Raw genomic sequence first — 19643 nt, forward strand, 5'->3', positions numbered from 1 at the left:
TGCCAGATATACAAAATGAACCACTGATGTGTCTTTGCATTCAGCATCTGATAAAGCCATTGTCATGTATACCTTTAATACAGATATGCTTAATATAGACCATAATTTGGAAAAAAATCTATAAGGAATAGCTCACAGTTTATCCACTTAATTGTATTTGCCTTTTACAATTTGGTAGCGTGCTTTCCCTCACTCATTCTAAGTGACATTATGTAGATTGTGATTGAATTTTGTTTTTTAGGGATTGGTAATGGGTTTAAGATATCAAAGCATTAAAATTCTTTATACATGTTAATAGATGTCTGTGCTTGACATAGTAGATATATTAAAATGATAGTTGTGTTTTTTCATACAGTCATTACAGATTGACATCCAGGAACTGAGGTATGATGAAAATAAATTGTGTAAAGTAAATTAAAAAACTGGGAAACTAGACTTCACTGAATTAATATAACAGAGGCATTTTTAAATTACAAGAAAAATTTTTGTTTTCTTTTTTTAAGTGGAGAGTGCGCAAAGAAGCCATGATGGGACTTGCCCAGATCTATAAGAAATATGCTTTACAATCAGCAGCTGGGAAAGATGCTGCAAAACAGATTTCATGGATCAAAGACAAATTGCTACATATATATTATCAAAATAGTATTGATGATAGGTAAGTTAAAGACACCACGTGTAAAATGTTTGGTGCTTTTGGTATTATATAACTGTTGTTGAGCTGTTGTTTTAGGCTAACTATTTTCTTTATAACTTTAAACTCCCTCCTCAGTTTTTACTGCAAATTAAAGGTAGTGAGTGACTAGTTGCTTTCCCACCAAAGCCATAAATGAAATAGTAATGTACATATAACTTTAGGGATGGATACGTCTTTTATGGTCATTTTCGTATACTATGTTTTAACAGAGTACTATTTGAAAGTAGGAGTGTATGTAATTATGATTTAAATTTTGTTTCATAGGTAATTGTGTTATAAGGATTCACATTCATTTTTTCAAATAAAATTAAAATAAATATACACCCTTTGGATTTAGACATTTTAAATAAAAACAATTCCTACTCAAGGCTAAAAATAATAGTTTATAAATTTATATAAAAACACATTATCTGAATATAATCTTTGTATTTTTCTATTCCAGTGTGTAAGGTTAGATCTTGTATGGAACCTAGCAATTTAGTAGTTAGTAGAACTGTAAATTCTGCTTGCAGTCTGCATTGATTTGATGAATTTGAGGTCCAAATGATCTTGCTTATTAACAGGTGAGAATGAGAAAATTAAGAACCAGTAGGACATCTTACAATTTTAAGAGGTATGGGAAGTAGAAACTGAGTATCTTAGGTTGATATTATCTAAGAGACTTTATAGTTATTATTTTTAGAAAATTGACGTTTTTAAGCTTTTTGAGTGTGTGGCATCAGTGCACAGAGATTTGCGTTATGGTTTCATAGCCCACCCCGCACCGTTTAATTTTTCTTTTTTTTCTTTCCTTTTCTTTTTTTTCTTTTTTTCTTTTTTTACTTCTATCTAGGTCTCTTTTCATGATGATCACTACGAAAAGTCAAGAATCTTAAACATTTCTTTATGATTAACTTACAGATGATTAGAATTTGTCACTTGGAAGGTTCTGGTGTAGTTTTTTAACCCTTTATTATTTAGCCAATGAAGTTGAGTCCCTGGTATATAACTTGCCCAAGGTCATGCAGAAGTAGTTAATCTTAGTTAGGTATAGGACTGATTCCAGTACATCCAGCTAAAATTTTTTCTTTGGCTCTTCTTCTTATAGAAAGAAATCTTTGATTTGGAAATCTCATCTCTACTCAGAAGGAAGAAGCTCTTTTATATGTGTTCTTTATGTGTTTCGGAAATTTACATACATACTTAATACCTACATTTAAAGAAATTAATACAGTACTTTATGTTTTTTCGTAGATTGCTTGTTGAACGGATCTTTGCTCAATACATGGTCCCCCACAATTTGGAAACTACAGAACGGATGAAATGCTTATATTATTTGTATGCCACACTGGATTTAAATGCTGTGAAGTATGTTTCAAATGTTAAACTCTGTTCTTTCCATCTTTTGCAGTATGTTGGATTTTATGGAAAAGAAAACACAACTGTATTTTTAAATGTCAACAATTTATATAATGCAAACATTGTTTAAATGGTCAGACACAATAAAATACTTGGATATTTTTTCAGAAAGTACTGCTATTAACATGAGATTAACAAGGATTTTTGTAACTAATTAAAAAACAGAGCTGATTGACATGGAATCTTTTAGGATTTAGTTTTTCTCTCTCCAGATTTTCATATTGTTGTCTCAAGAAATGCTGATGTACCTTTTGTTTTTGTTTGTATTCCTTAAGGCATTAGAAAGGTCCATATTGTGAAATTAGTACTTTCTTATTTTCACCTGATACTGATTTGAATTATAGTGTAGGGCAGTAGGATACACATTTTTGTGCTGCATAGCCTCAACATGGTGTTATAGTTTGATGTAAAGGTAAGCACAAATACATTTTTATGACCATGTTTCATTCAAAAAGTTCTTTTGTATGGCTTTGTAGGGAATTGGCATTTTGGACATGGGAGAGGCATTGCTAATTGAATCGTACTGAGGCTTAGGAAATTGAGGCCTAGAGATGGATATGCTCTAGGTTTCAGAAAGTTTAGATCATCAGTATTCCAGTGAATGTGTAACTTAATCCCCAGCTAATGGGGATTAAATATTCAGAAATTAGAAGTCTAAGGAGCTGTATATAATTTTCATTCCTACCACAGCATAATGGGACTTTTAACTGCACTTCCCACATGGAAATTATTATATATGCTATTTATATCTTTCATAAGAATGTTGAGAAAAAGGGTTGTAGGGGGAGAAATGTACATTTCTTGATATCCACTGTACTTCAGGCACAGGAATATGTGTTAACTGTGGCTTCTTTTCTGCTACAATTGGCAGAGTTGAGTAGTTTCAACAGGGACCTTATGACCCACAAAGCTTATAATATTTAGTTTCTGGCCTTTTATAGAAAAAGCTTGGCAACTCCCAGTATAAATGATTTTTTTTCTGTTTTACACATGATGAGCTGAATCCCACAGAGATCAATGAACTTGCACAAAATTACACAAGTAATAAGAGACAAAGCCAGAATTTGAACTCAGTTCTTCCCGGTTCCAAAGGTCATTCTTTTTCCACTGCATATAGTAAAATATGTTACCACTATAATTAATTGTGAAACATAAAATTTTCATATGCTAGCATCTGTGGAATTGGAATGCATCCTTTTCTTCATGGTGCAGTTGATGGCCTCTTAGAATGGATGAGAATAGGATATGTATATATCCCATTTGAAACAACCTATTTAAATCACACCCAATCTGGACACCTTGACTCAGTTCAACTGTCATTCAGGAGTAAAAATGAATTAAAGACACTTTCAAGCAAAAAATGAGAGTTCATCACTCATAATTCCTACTTGGAAAAATTACTAAAGAATAAAAAAGGAAATTGAATCCAGAAGGAAGGAATAGGATAAAGTTTTCTTTACAAGGGGTTGGGGTCTGGATTAAAAAGTAGGTTATCATCTAGGCTGATATTGTGCCAGTGTACACCACTGCAATGATATGTGAACTCTCTTGAGAGTCCCTGGGATACCCCGCCACATGCCTGGGTGGACCCTGTCAGATAACAACATGTTAAGATGGCAGGTAGTGTTCTAATGTTCTTTTGTCATATAAGAGTGAGGACAGACATGTTGATTAATTAGACCATGAATCAAGTGTGCATATTAAAACTTTGAGTCACCCCTAAAAAAATAGAATTCGAATGTATAACGTCTAAACCCATAGGAGCAAAAAATTAATGAAAACTTTAATACCAGAAGTGGAAAAGAAAATAAAAAATAATTGAAAATAGAATACACAAAACATAAATAGCAGTTTCAAAACTAAATATTTTTATCAGATATCATTCATCACTTAAATGACAAGTCCATTTGATTGAATTAAAAAGAAAAAATGGTGACATAGGCGATATACTGGAAAATAATGTCATGGAAACATTGAAAGTAATTTCCAATCTGTGGATCAATTGATTCTACAGAAATGGTTGGTGAGTGAATGAGTATTTATCTCTTTTAAGTTAAAATACTTGAGATATATATATATATATATATATATATGTATAATGTTTTAAAAATTATTTTTTATTTTAATCAACTTCTTGGAATTAAGTGACCAACTATACACCTAATGCTTCTTAACGTTTTATTACTTACACTTTAACTTTAATCTGTGATTATTTTCTCCAAAAGTCTTTATGCTTATTATCATGAAGTATTTAATGCACACAAATCACGAGTTTTGAAGCATAGTAATAAAATAAAACTATGTATGAATCTACCACCCAACTTGTGAACACGTCTCTCTTTCATCCTCCTATCTTCCTCCCGGAGGAAACCACTAGCCTTAATTTTGTGTTTCTCATTTCCTTTTAAAAAAGTTTTATCATATGTATGTATGTATCCCTTAATAATATATTTTTAATTTTTGCTTGTTTTTGAACTTTATGAAAATGGAATAATTGTGGGTATAGTCTTCTGTGACTTGTTTTTTCACGCCACTCTATTATGTTCCTAAACTTCATCTACTCTATATATATAGCTTGTGGGTCATTCATTTTCACTGTGGTACTGAATTACTTTGTCATTAAACCATAGTTTTATTCCATCATCTTGGCATTGCAAGTCTGAGTCAATGGAAAGAATGGACATTTGTGTGTTTCCATTTTTTTAATAATACAAATAGTACTACTGTGAACATTTTTCAATTTAGTATACACATGCAAGGGTTTCTCTAAGGTATGGTTATGAATGGTTCTCAAATTTGGCTGCATATTGGAATCACGTGGAGAGGTTTAAAAAATACTGACACATGAATCTCATCCTCAGAGATTGTCATTTAATTTGTCTGGAGTGTAGTATGGGCATTGGGGTTTTTAGGAAAGCGTTTCTGGAGATTGTAATGGGCAACCAAGGTTTAGGATCACTGGTATACAGCTATGAGTGGAATTGCTGAGAATGCATGTTTTCAGCATTATAAACTAGTCAAATTACTTCCCAATATGATTATACTAATTTATACTCTTACCAGTGGTTTGTAAGTTCCTACATCCTCCAATACATTATCAGGCATCTTATTTTTTGCCAATTTTGGGGGTATCAAATTTTTTCTCATTTTTTTCATTGTCCTGAATACTAATAATATTGATGTTTTACTTAATGTTTCTAATTTCACCACAGTCCTCTGTATATAACACTCTGTATTATAACACCTGTCTTACTTCATTCATTTACATTACCATTCTAGCCCAGAAAGTCATTTGAATTTTTGTGACCTCTAATTAGTGTGAAAAGTATTTTAAAATAGCTGCTTGGCAGGCGGGTTCCTGCTAAGAACTTGTTTGGTAAGGATTTTTCTTATTTACTGAAAGAGCCATATATTTTATTCTATATCTGTGTTCTTTTGGGGAAGACAAAATACTTCCTATATTTTAGACTTTTTGATGTGTACCCACTTTTGGGTAAGTCCCTAGGTTAACTATAAGTATATTGATTACTGGAAAGGAGAATAGAGGCAAGCTTGGGTACTGTCTGATCATGGTGTGTATTTCCACCTACCCCAAGTTCCCCAGAACAACTGTCAGTGACAAGAGTAAGTGGTAGTATCAGGTGTCCTGGTTGTGATCTTCTCTTTCATTGATCAGGCTCTCATCTAGACAGTTTTGAACTGTGGAGTCTGATGGGTAATTTGCCAATTGGGAGCAGAAGGTTGGAGGAGAGGTTCTCTTCAACATTTGGACAAGTTTCTGACTGCAGCCCAATGGTAGTCGTCTTTTTCTTTGAACTGATGCAAACTTGTGGTATGTTGGTTCAAACAAGGAGCAGCCAAAGTGAGGGAACTAGTTGTCTACTTAAAATGTCACTTAACAAATGTAACAGTATCCAGGCTCTAACCAGATTTTTCACGTTTATTTAGTGACAGAGCTGGAATTCAGGCTAATATTAAATAAATGGATATCTGTCTTCCTATTGTAGTAATACTGCTTCTACTAGTACAACTTTTTTTCCTTAAGTACTATTTAGAAAGGCAAAGCACAAGGACAGATTGTCTTTGCTGCTTAATATAATTTAATTGAAATGCTCAAGAGGATGCTCCCCCTGAATGTTATAATACAAATTCTTAGTCAGTGATGGTCACTTTTTGATTTAAGCTATAGCCATAATAGTTTATAATAAGCTTTAGAATTGCTTAAGATTTCATCTTTAAATTTATAAAAGATAATTTCTGCTTTATTTTTCTGCTTTAAGTGAAAGCAAGTTTCAAAATCCAGGGCCTTCAGAAGTTTTAAGTAGTGAAAAGATGTATAGGTAAGGAGAGAATTCATTGACTTCGGAGTTCACAAGTAATTTCACAGATGACTACTCTGTTTCTTTGAAAATTATTTACAGTCCTCTGGATAATGGTCATTTTTGTTTTAATGTTTACATTCTTAAAGTGTGCCAGTTAAACTTTATGGAACTTTAGTAGCTTGAAGACAGTAAAGTTTAGCTATTTTAAGGTGAAAATGCCCCAGTACTGTTGTTTTGCCAGTACCATGTTGAAGGGACTACTGTAAAGGAATTGTCCAAATTTAAGCTAATTTGTCTCCTTTAAAAAATGCAAAGGTATTTTTAAAACATACTGCTGAGGAGGGTGAAAATATTAAACAATTGCCTTGTCTATCAAAAGAAAAAGTGTGTTTTTATATGGTTTTATATGCTTCTATATTAAATTACTCTTTTATGGCAATGCTTCATATGTGTGATAATGGAGGTTAATAGAAGTATAGATAATTGAAAACAATGAGAAGTAATATTTGGTTTTGGAAAATTTCCTTTTTAAAACTTTAAATGTGAGTGGTTCTGATATTCTATATCTTAATATTTAAATAACATTAACTGCTGTCTATGATTTATGTATATTTTCTTGAGTACCTATATAATTTTTTTTAGATTTAAATTTCTGCCTGAGAACAATAAAAGTGTTATGGTGATATCAAAATTTTTGCCGTAAAAAATGAATGTTCACTTATATACATATAATGTAATTCATAAATATTACTTATAAATAAAAGTATATAATATATATTATGTAAAATTATAATATTTTTGTTTCAGGAAAAAGTATCTCCATTCTCTCAGGGCTCACTCTTTTCCGTTTGTGTCTTTTATTCCTTTTCATCCGGCCTGCTATTGAATACAAGACCTTACTCCATTAAATATTGCTTTACTTCTTAAGTTTGTAATCTCTGCAGTTCATTGCTATGCCCTTGCCTACAAACATGTTCCAGTTAATGATAGATTTTCACTATTTTTATACAAAAGAAAAAACAACCACCACTAATCCCTTTCTTTTGATATAGCCATCTCCTCAAATGTTATTATCTCTTATATTTGACTTCTCTCTTTCTCTTAATGTATCATCAATTGCCTAGTCCTGTAAATTTTACCCTTCTCTGTCATCTCCATTTGTAATCTGAACTTTTAGAAAAAATTAACATGGTTGGGATATTCTGGAAGAATGTTTATCCTGTTTTGTTATTTAAATTTATGTATGTGTTTTTCAGAGCACTGAATGAAATGTGGAAATGTCAAAATCTGCTCCGACATCAAGTAAAGGATTTGCTTGACTTAATTAAGCAACCCAAAGTAAGTTATCACCATTTTTCCTATGTGTTGAACAACTGTTTCTGTGTGGAACACTTCTGACTCTAGAACCTATGATCTCTAATTTAGAACACTGAAATTTTTAAGAAACTTATTGCTTAGAAAAATTGAAATTTACTGTATCTGCAAAAGGTGATACCCAACAGGAAGGAGAATGTGCTTCTGTGTACACAGAATGAAGCCTTTTTTGGTAGTTTTAAAATTAAAAAAATAAAACCAAAACAATAACTCAGCATTATTGAAAGCATAGAAAATAGAGTAAAATTACACTTAATGTTGCTACACTAAAATGCTCCCATCATCTTTATATAGTCTTGTGGTTATAGAAAGTTTTAATATCATGTAATTATAGTTTAGTATCATGATATTTTTACTTACAATTAATATTATGGTAATTTTAATGTATTACCTGGTCTTCATAATTATAATTTAATGGTGGTTATTCATCCAGTCAATGTTGTTTGAGAATGTTGTATGTAGGCCTATAAAAAGTATAATTCATCTAAAAATCAGTGTGCCTCGTCATTTTAAATTGCATCCAGGGAAAACTCTAAATCACTAGTAATAAGGCATTTCATACCACTTGTTTGCCTGATTGAAGCTTACAACTGAGTAGTATTTTTGTTTTATAGGCTAACAATGACCTCTTTGTTTATGGTTTATTGAACATAATTTAACCTTCTGTGATTCCTGAGTATATTGAACCTGCTAGAAAAAGTTTTTCCTTATAGTCAATGACTTAAAACTAATTTTAGAGATTCTGCTATTTCAGTACTTTCTGTGCGAAGGAGGAAAATTGGAAAATCCCAGTTAAGTTAGTGTGTTTCAGCCAAATAAACATGTGTGTTAGTCAATGTTATAATGCAGTGTTGGTGTGTTTCAGGTAATAAGCTCTGGATAAAGTGCCCTTTTTTGCCACCTAGAGACTTGTTAATTTACTTCCTCTAGGTAAAGTTGCAAGAATGTGAGAGGTTCTTATTTGCATGTGTATAAAATTATTCCTGATTTTAGGCATTATTGAAGTCATTAGCAGCCGAATAGCATAAGTGTGTAGATCATATGTTGAACAGCGTGATGTATGAGACGGTAACCAAAAATAACTTTGTTTTTTGACTCTCACCGTCCCTTTAAATTTTATTTAGTGGAGGCTTCTTCCCTTTGCCTGTTCATAAAAACTTGGGAGGGTCTCATGACATTCCTGTTCAGTCTACATGAAATAAAATACAATCTCAATTCAATTACAATGTTTTATTCCCTTCCACTTCGTGGTATTTTCCTTTAAATTATCTTAAAATAATTAACAAGTTATCCAAATCAAAGAGGGAATTCTCATTCATGTGTGGTGGGGATGAAGAAGAAACAGAATGGAGGAGGATAGTACTCTAAAGTGGAATTCTAGTGAAAGGATAATTAATAGTCTCTTATTACTTAATATTCACTTTATACTGAGAATTGTAGTAGATATTATAAAGTTAGAAAAAAAATACAAAGCTGTGTTTAACTTTTGGCTGTTTATAATTCTGCCTGTTTTACCAGGAAGACTCTTAGATATAAATATAATCAGTACATGTTTCATTGGCTTCCTCATTATTCCTTCTGATTAAGATAGTTTTTATTCTTTCTTAGTAATGTAGCCCTTCTACTTCATGTAACTAAATTGATTTGCTCAGTGTCACTCAAAGTGACTCTGTAATTTGCAGTATTGTACTTTGTTGGTGATGTTTCTTTTTCATGTGGATCAACTTCTAGTAAGGCCAGCACCACCTCTTTCCCCCCAAATTGAACAACAATAGAAATCTTATGTTTCTAGTCAGATCTATTAAGTTCCAAATATTTGGGAATTAGCTCTTGTACTCTATTCTATCATTCTTTGTCTCTCCTTCCTTTTAGAAAGCTCCTTCTCAATAGGGACGGTTTGTTTGTTTATTTTTTGATTTGTTGCTTTCACCCCAATGTTTTTCTAGCTCAGTATTTTATGCAGAGTTGCTCAGTGACATTTTTTTTTAATGACACTAACCTGATGGAATGAGTAACTAGCATTCTTAGAAACATCTTTTATACATGTGACTTTACAGAGTGCATTACGTGCAGCACGATGTGATGAGCACATTCATTCACTGAAATACTACCCTGATGCAACAAATAACTAGCACTCTTGGAAAACTTTTGTATGTGTCAGTGGCATCTTCATTGTCTTCATCCAGTGTCTTCCCAGTGGCTTCATGACTATGCCTTATAATCCTCAGGCTTAACAATTTTAGGAATACCTCAGTTCAATCAGAATTATATACTTAATTGTCAACTTTTTGTTTGAGATAGGCTAAAAATGTGAAAACCAACATTTCCAGATTATTTTCCTTTTTTAAACTTAGTTGTCTTGTTCTTTGAGTACTTAAGAAAAACAAAATATCTCTGTGTCCCAAAAGGTTGATGTAGCAGTCATCTGTTTTTGTTTTGGAGGCTGACAAAACAGGACAAGGGAAGAGGTGATGACAGTGGAGTATGACTTCACTTCTACCTTCCATTCAGTTCATCTGGAGTTTAAACATGGCTAAAGAAGGAGCATATAGTGGTGGTCAGGGTGTGGGCCGAGAGCATGAGTGGGTTATGCTTACTTAACTTTCTGAAGAATACAATGAAGATTATTGATAGGAAATTTTTTTTTGCTATTTACTAATTGTTTAAAATTAAAAGACTTTTTTAAAAGAGTAGTTTTGGGTTTACAGAAAAATGAGCAGAAAGTACAGAGTTTACATATACCCCTATCATCTCCCCATTTCCCCTATTATTTACATCTTGTTTTAGTGTGGTACATTTGGTACAGGAGATTTTAATTTTGCATTTTTTTGTGTGATTTACAGACAGATGCCAGTGTCAAGGCCATATTTTCAAAAGTGATGGTTATTACAAGTAAGTTATTTCAAATATTATATGTAAAATTTAAGGTTTATTTGAAACATTTCTTTCAGATAATATAAAGTGTTTCTTGGAGTTCCATTTTAGGCTATGATAATACAGGAAAAGATTAAAGTTTTTTGATTGATTTTTTTTTTCACCCCCAACACGCTCAGCTTTCCTTTTTTTTCTGATTTTCATTTATTTTGCATACTACACAGGATTATTTTGTGTGTTGATACGAGCAAGAGCTGGGTTTTATTACATAAATTTATTTTTGAGAATACATTCAAATTACTGCGTAACCTTGCTGTTAAAAACTGCGTCTGTGCTTTGGTATTGCTTGGTCTAATGTGAATCTATCTGAAGCTAGTTTCATTCTGAGCCAAAATTTACAATGAAAGATATACCTAATAACTACAAAAGATCTTCTTTGAAAAAAAAGTTAATTTGCTTTTTTGCTTTCAGTGATTTTAAATAAAATGTTATTTAATTGCCTTTAACAGTAAATACTAAAGGATTGTGTAGCACATCTCCTTTGTTCAGGGCAGGGGTAGGAAAAAGTAGCGGTTTTTGTAGGTCATTTGCTTTTCCTCTCACCTCAGAGATCACTGTGTATAGCATATGGATGGAGGGAAAATCAGGAACACCTGGAGGAATGCTTCTACTGAGCTTCCACGTGGTAGTAATGAAGAGTTCTTAGATGGATTTTTGAGATGTTAACAAATATTCCGAGATGTGTGTGGAAGTAATGCTAAGACACCAAAGAGAACAGTAACCTAATTCACTGGGTATTAGACTAAGTGATAGAAGTTTTAGCATGAGTAGAAATTTCCCAAAAAGACCAAAATATCTTTTAGTCCTGAGCAGTTAAACATAAATTAGTTTTCAGTCCCTTTGGGTAACTTAAAGCAAGTGATTTTGTGCTATTGCTTTTTAACAACTATTTCCCTGGTTGTTTGGCTGCAGACATTGTCCCCTAAAGGAGATCGTCTCCTATATTCTTTCTGTTTTTAACCCCCTATCCATTTTCTTCCAACAAGTTACAGTATTTCCCAAATTCTGTTGTGAGGAATGCCAATATCCTGCAGGTGTTAATAGTATCATCAGAAAAAAGAGTTCCATGGTCTAGTACGTTTGTAGAATCCTGAATTAAAGGGGCTTTTTGTTGTTGTTTTTCCCTTCCTCCCTTTCTCCCTCTATCTCCGTCCTTCCCTCCTCTCTCCCTCTCTCTCCCTCCCCCTCCCTCTATCCTCATTTCACTTTCTTTTTGTTTTGTTTCTTAAATGGTATGCTTTATTGTAGCCTTTAATATGATGCCTATATGTTATGGAGGGGCTGTAAAGTGACATTTTCCAAAACTATTGACAAACAGTACAGTAGAATTTTTGTACTCTAGAAATATGGAAATGTCATACAGTCAAGTAGTTAGGAGGAAAATTTGTTCTTACTATATTCAGTCATCTAGCCAAGACTTAAAATGGAATTTCAGAGTTGTATATGAACTTGAAGACTGCATTTACTGTATTCATATTTTAAGATTCTACACATTTCTACTACTTTTATTAGAGTCCATAGTTCTATATTATAATTTCTGTTATTAGAAGGATCCTACCTAGTCTTGTTCTCCCTCACAGTTGTGAGTAGCCAGAAAAAAATGATTCTAGGATGAATATTTTATTAGCTTTCATAAGTGTTTTGATACATTATGTATTAGGAGAGTAGTATAAAACTCATCTTTGATTCTGCAAGAACTCATCCTTTCTCGTGCGATAATGGCCTACCCAGCAGTAACACCTGGAACGTGTCGCTCAGCATGTGTTGGTGCCAAGTAGCATGCGTGTGTGTGTACATTATCTCTGGATAGTTTAACAGTAAACAGTGCAGTACAGGAAAATGGTTTCTTCTTGGTAAAACTGATTGATCTTCATCTCTTGCTCTGAATTGCAAAAGAACAATGTATACAGCAAGCTCAAGGGATAGTAATAAAATTGGTATTATTCAGGTAGACATTTAATGCCTTTAAGTATTATAAGGAGTTATTTAGAAATAACCAGTTTGGTCTTTCTCTGCATAGATGGTCCTTCACAATGATCTTATTTTATGTTTCTAGGAAACAGATTTTTATTTGTGAAAATTTATTATTGAAGGTGCTCTACGATTTTTATCGCATTAAATTAAATGAATTTGTAAGTTAGGATTATTCATCAAAGTAATAAAAAGAATGAAAAATGTTGATCTCATTTATTATTTTGAGAAATTTCTAAAATTGTATTTTAATTGAATTTTAATTTAATTTAAGGAAATTTGCCAGATCCTGGTAAGGCTCAGGATTTCATGAAGAAATTCACACAGGTGTTAGAAGATGATGAGAAAATAAGAAAACAGTTAGAAGTACTTGTTAGTCCAACATGCTCCTGCAAACAGGCTGAAGGTTGTGTGGTAAGGAGAGAAATTTAAAAAGAGCTCATGTTTGGAGAAACCTCGAAATCTTTTTTTGCCCCCTTTTGTAATTCGTTACATAGAATTTAGAAAATATCACAAAAATAACAATACTTGTTAAACTGTAATTCCTCTATCGAGACAGTTGCTAATATTATGGTGTATGTTTATATTATACATGTATCTTTGTACATTTTACTTTCCCATTAATTAGTCTTTTGCAGTATTATATTTAGTAGCAACATAGCACACCATTGAGTATGTGTACCATAATTTATTGAACGGCCCACTTGTGTTACACATTTAAATTTTTTCCCAGTTTTTTTTTTTTTTTTTAAACGTTTCTTTAATTAATTAATTTATATTTATTTTTTTTTTGGCTGTGTTGGGTCTTCGTTTCTGTGCGAGGGCTTTCTCCAGTTGCGGCGAGCGGGGGCCACTCTTCATCGCGGTGCGCGGGCCTCTCACTGTCGCGGCCTCTCTTGTTGCAGAGCACAGGCTCCAGAGGCGCAGGCTCAGTAGTTGTGGCTCACGGGCTTAGTTGCTCCGCGGCATGTGGGATCTTCCCAGACCAGGGCTCGAACCCGTGTCCCCTGCATTGGCAGGCAGATTCTTAACCACTGCGCCACCAGGGAAGCCCCCTTTTTCCCAGTTTTTGATTAATGTAAAGAATACTTAATCTTTATAGCTAAGTAATTTTACACAGTCTTGATTTCATTTCTTTAGGATAAATTCATTATTGACCAGTTATCACTGTTGGGAACAAGCAAAACTCAAACAAAAACATCATTATTTTGATAGGATTTGTAAAATTGGTTGCTAGTCATCTGACCATTTTTTCTCCTTCAGTGTATTAGCTATTCTTATTTCTTTTGTAAATTGTGTGTTTTTTAGTCTTTGCCTATTTTTCTGGAATACTTGTCTTTATCTCGCTGATTTGTTAGTATGTCATGGCACTGTATGTTAATTAAGCTGCAGATATAGTTTTCTATCTGTTGTAGTTTTCCCTTTTCATTTTGTTTATGATGTCCTTTACATACTATAGTTTTGTTATCTCGCTAAGTCTATCAGCAGTCTCCTCAAGGTTTTTGCCTTTGGAGTCCTGCTTATGAAATCCCATTCTATTGCAGGTCAATGAAAATGTTTACTGATGTCAGTATTTTTTTTTTTTTTAATATTTATTTACATTGCGCTCAGTCTTAGTTGTGGCACGCGGACTCCTTAGTTGCGGCTTGAGGGCTCCTTAGATGTGGCATGCGAACTTTTAGTTGCGGCATGCATGTAGGATCTAGTTCCCTGACCAGAGGTTGAACCCGGGCCCCCTGCATTGGGAGCACGAAGTCTTAACCACTGCGCCACCAGGGAAGTCCCTGATGTCAGTATTTCTTAAATCTGTTGCCCATGTATCGTCCTAAATTCTTTTTTAAAAAAGATGATTCTTGGCTCTACGCCAGGTTGACTAAATGAGAATCTTCACAATGAGAGCCAGGAATCTGTAGTTTTAATGAGCTCCCCTAATAATTTTGCTTGTTGAAGTTTGTGTATCCACTGACCCTTGGTTTTATTCTTTCGTATTTGTTTTCGTTTTGGAATATTTTTGGTATAAGTTGTGAGATAGGGATGTAACTCTGCTTTTATTCTAAATGTCTGTTCAGGTATTTCAATATAACAATATATAGAATAATCTATCTTTTTCCTACTTACTTGAAATATTACCTTTCTCCTATGCTAAATTCTTAGTCTGTTCCTATTGATTTGTTTATTCCGACACCAATACTACATGATTTTAATTATTATAGGTTCTTAACATTTTAATGTAATGAATTATTTAAAAATACTTTTTTAATATTTTAAAAATCTACATTACAGCGTGAAATAACTAAGAAGTTGGGCAACCCCAAACAGCCTACAAATCCTTTTCTGGAAATGATCAAGTTTCTCTTGGAGAGGATAGCACCTGTGCACATAGATACTGAATCTATCAGGTATTTGTATATTAAAATATTGAATTTTCATCACTATTAATTAATTCATGCTTTAGTAGTCAATCATTATTGGGTACCTGCGCTCATTATTGAGTAAGGCACTCATAGTATAGGTTTATGTATATACGTAATGGCTATACCCTAATCTGTAGATATCTGTAAATAGATCTATTCATATATATGTATATGTTTGTATATATACATACACTCCTCTGTATATATATATGTATGTATTTAGTTTTTCTTGTTATTTATTTTAATTTAGGTACTCTTTCAATTTGGATGAGAATTTGTCAATCCAAGCCTAGTTTTTGTCTGTTACTAGTATACTAGTTAGTTAGCTTGCATAGGTTAACTAATAGAAACAAATTGCAGTTCTGTTCTCAGGAAAAGAAAACTAAGTGAATATGTTGTAAAACAACATATGATGCATTTTCACAGATATCTGAGAACTGAAAATGTTATTTTTAAAACAACCTTCATTTAAAGTTTCAGGTTTGAAACTTTATCACCTGACTGTGATATCTTGGAAAATACTTTCTTTTTGTATCTGTACTTGGTTTTGTAAAATGTGGGAAGAGCTCTTTTCTTTTCTATTTATTTATTTCTTTTTAGTTTTTATTTTATTTTATTTTATTTTATTTTAATTAATTAATTATTTTTGGCTGCACCATGTGGCATGCGGGATCTTAGTTCCCTGTCCAGGGATCGAACCTGTGCCCCTTGCATTGGGAGTACAGAGTCTTAACCACTGGACCGCCAGCGAAGTCTCCTTTTCTTTTTTTTTTTTTAATAACTTTTCCTAAAATCTTTCAACTGGTTGAAAAAAGAAAGTACTTATACAATATATATATAGCATACTGATTTATTAGTGATCAGTAGTACCTTTCAGAGGTATATTGGAATCTAAAATAAATAATACTAATGGTACACTCTGTACTCAGTAAAGCCCCTTTGGGTTTTTTTTTTTTTTTTTTTTGAGGAGGGCATAGGGTGTAGCTTTTCACTTGTGACCCTCCATAGAGTAGGGAGACAGACCCTACTTTGGATGCCCATTTGTCACTTTGGACTCCTCTTGCATCATTTTTCATTTGAAGAAAGGGTTCTTCAGTTTGAAAAACAAAAGGAAACAAAACAAAAAACCAGAACCTTCTATATTAGTACAAGGAAGAATCTGAATCAGACTGAAATTCATTAATTAAATAAATAATCCCATGCCTTCTACAATATATTTGAAGTAATGCTAGTTAGGTATTGGCAAAGCATATTTTCTGCTTTTCATCAACCTTCTGTTGAGTAAGGGAATAAAGAGTTTTAATCAGGAAATTATATTATAGTTCTATAAAATTGGTGCAGATAGTGTTCAGAGGACTGAAAGAAGATTGCTCATAGGGGGTAGTATTTGACCTAAGAAGAAGAATGGGGTAAGATTGTACTTCTACAGAAATGGGAGGAGTATTCTAGGTATTGAGATTAATATAAGCCAAGCTAACTGGGATAAGAAAGAACAAGGATATTTAGAAAATGATTGCCATCTATTTAAAGTACAATATGGAGAAGTGTAAAAGTGTTATGAGGTGATTCTAAAAAAGCATTTGGGATCAGATTGTGGAAAGCCTTTAAGATCTAACTTTAGAGCTTTTACTTTGTTCTTTGCTCTTTTGAGAACCAGGAATGATTGATGATGGATAGGAGGAGGGAAGTCAAAGAGATAGACTGCTAAGATGTTGTTATAATTGTCTGTGGATGGTGGTAGTGGGATGGAAGGGAAAGAACATATTTGAGGAAGGTTTTGAAAGAACAATGTGAAAAATGGGTCATCTTACTGGAAATGAGGAATAAAAGGGAGGAGTCACAAGTATACGGGGTCAAGTCCAGATGATGAATAGTATTACCATGAAAAGAATGAAAGGAGCTGGTAAGAAAGGATGTGCTGGTTATTTAGACGCAATTATTTTTTAATCAAGGCAAATTGAATTTAAAGTGAAACTGTGAGAATAGATAGTTCCCTGAGCAAGATTATGTAGAAAAAAGTTAAAAAGATCAAAAGATCATGGACAGAACCTTGGAATTTTTTTTAACAGTAGAAAAATTACAGAAAGGTAAGAAAACCAGGTTATTGCAGTATTTTGAAACTTGAGGTAGAAGAAGTTTCCAGCAGTAATATGTGTGATGATGAACAGAAAGACCTGAGGACCAAAACAGGTCTTTGACTTTAGCAGTTAGTAGGTCATGGTGTTACAGAAGAAATGTTCAAACATAAATACTAGTAACAGGTAGTAGCCATTAGTGCTTATAACACGCCTGGGCTGATTCTCTGTGTTTTACGTGTTTTAACTCACTTCTTAACTTTATAAGGCAAGAAATATTTTTATTCCCATTTTACAGGTAAGGAACAGTGAGCTACACAGATGTTTGAGTAACTTTCCCATTGCTGGGAAATAGCTAGCGGCATTTAAACTGAGGAAGTCTGGCTCCAGCGCCCTCTTGCTTTAGCCACCACGCTGCAGAAAGATTCCACTCTTGTTCCCCACCAGTAGTCAATGAGTGTCCAATTCACCTAACTCTTCCTGATAGTGACTTAACCTTTTCAGTCTTTGCCTTTTTATAGGGGAATGATGGTACTATTTAAAAAAAAAAACAAAAAATTGTGAATAAGGTTGAACGTTTTTTCCCTATGTGTTTCTTGGCTAATTGTGTTTCTTTTTATTTTTCTGTGAGTGGCTTAGAGGAATTGTCTTTTTCTTATTGATTATATGAATGCTTTATAAAGTAAGGCTAGTAACACAGTTTGATTGCCTTTTAAATTTGTGCTTGACATTAATAAATATTAAATTATATAATCTATTATTTGTTTCCTTTATGATTTCTTTTGCCTTTGGTATCATATCAAGTGGTTATGTTTTTTACATTTAGTCTTTAATTGGTCTGGAATTCATTTCGATGCAAGGTGGAGATAGAGATCCATTCTTTTTTAAAATCCTGATAGCTAGTTGTATCAACTCCATTTATTGAAAAATTGATACCTTCCCATTTGATTTGAGATGTTCCCTCATTACAGCATAAATTCTTATATTTGGGGTCTTACTGGATTTTCGCCTTGGTTTCTTTGTCTTTTGAGGCTTTTATGATACATTTTTATCTCATTGAGAAAGTTCTTTCATCCCTCCTCCCCTAAAATATACTAGATGTTCCCAAACATTAATTAATTTTTCCAGATGAGCTATAGAATGTGTCTGTTGAATCTTGTCCCACACCAAGTTGTGTTCCTCTGAGATGTAGTGAAAAACACCATTTGTGTAATACTGTGTTTCCATGCTTGTCCTGATTTTTTCAAATCTTTATGCTCCCTTAATATAATTTCAGAAGTTATGTACAGATTCTGTGCATTTAAAACTTTTTAAAATAAGTTTATTCATTCATTTATTTATTTATTGGCTGTGTTGGGTCTTCGTTGCTGCGCGTGGGCTTTCTCTAGTTGTGGTGAGCGGGGACTACTCTTTGTTGCCGTGCGCGCGCTTCTCTTTGCGGTGGCTTCTCTTGTTGTGGAGCACAGGCTGTAGGCGCGCAGGCTTCAGTACTTGCGGCACGAGGGCTCAGTAGTTGTGGCTCGCAGGCTCTAGAGCACAGGCTCAGTAGTTGTGGCACACGGGCTTAGTTGCTCTGCAGCATGTGGGATCTTCCTGGACCAGGGCTCGAACCCGTGTCCCCTGCATTGGCAGGTGGATTCTTTTTTTTTTTTTTTTTTTTAAATAGGGAGCATTTTCTTTTTTCAAATTTTATTTATTTATTTTATTTATGGCTGTGTTGGGTCTTTGTTTCTGTGCGAGGGCTTTCTCTAGTTGTGGCAAGTGGGGGCCACTCTTCATCGCGATGCGCAGGCCTCTCACTATCGCGGCCTCTCTTGTTGCGGAGCACAGGCTCCAGACGTGCAGGCTCAGTAATTGTGGCTCACGGGCCCAGTTGCTCCGTGGCATGTGGGATCTTCCCAGACCAGGACTCGAACCCGTGTCCCCTGCATTGGCAGGCAGATTCTCAACCACTGCGCCACCAGGGAAGCCCTGGCAGGTGGATTCTTAACCACTGTGCCATAAGAGAAGCCCCTAAAACTTTTTATTCCTAGTTATTTTGTATATTTTGACTTGTCATTATAAATAGATTTCTTCTACCCCTCACCCGCCTGTATTTTTTAGGTGGCTTTGGCTAATACAGAACAGCACAGTCGAATTTTAGTGTTTTATTGGTGTCACCTCACTGAACTCTTAGTATTTTGTAATAGTTTTTCAGTTGATTCTCTTTGGTTTTCCAGGTTGATGTTTTTTCTCATAGATTTTTTTATATCACTGACTCTTGTTCTTTGGTTACTAGCTCAATTGTACCTCTTCAGGAATGCCTTTCCTGACTGCCCTGGCTAACCAAGGGTCTTGTCTTCTTGTCTTAGCCTTCTTTCTAGTCCTTATTGTTCCCTGATTTTAATGTATTTGTTTGCTTATTTTTGGCCTTTGGCCTTCCCTCACTAGACTGAGAGCTTCATGCTCTTACTCATGGAAG

At 33.7% G+C, this 19643-nt stretch overlaps 1 protein-coding gene across 9 annotated transcripts in view; it reads left to right on the top strand.

Moving 5' to 3' along the window:
• The window catches only part of PDS5B (PDS5 cohesin associated factor B), a 231882-nt gene that overhangs the window by 140601 nt on the left and 71638 nt on the right, over window positions 1-19643 (top strand). For all 9 annotated transcript variants that reach the window (XM_059902735.1, XM_059902736.1, XM_059902734.1 and 6 more), the window contains 6 exons: window positions 504-655; window positions 1928-2041; window positions 7671-7752; window positions 10632-10680; window positions 12968-13107; window positions 14977-15092. In XM_059902735.1, the coding sequence (XP_059758718.1) occupies window positions 504-655; window positions 1928-2041; window positions 7671-7752; window positions 10632-10680; window positions 12968-13107; window positions 14977-15092 (653 nt within the window). The remainder of the gene's footprint in view (window positions 1-503; window positions 656-1927; window positions 2042-7670; window positions 7753-10631; window positions 10681-12967; window positions 13108-14976; window positions 15093-19643) is intronic.

This window comes from Balaenoptera ricei, chromosome 18 (genome assembly GCF_028023285.1).
Source record: "Balaenoptera ricei isolate mBalRic1 chromosome 18, mBalRic1.hap2, whole genome shotgun sequence".
Classification (NCBI taxonomy): domain Eukaryota; kingdom Metazoa; phylum Chordata; class Mammalia; order Artiodactyla; family Balaenopteridae; genus Balaenoptera; species Balaenoptera ricei.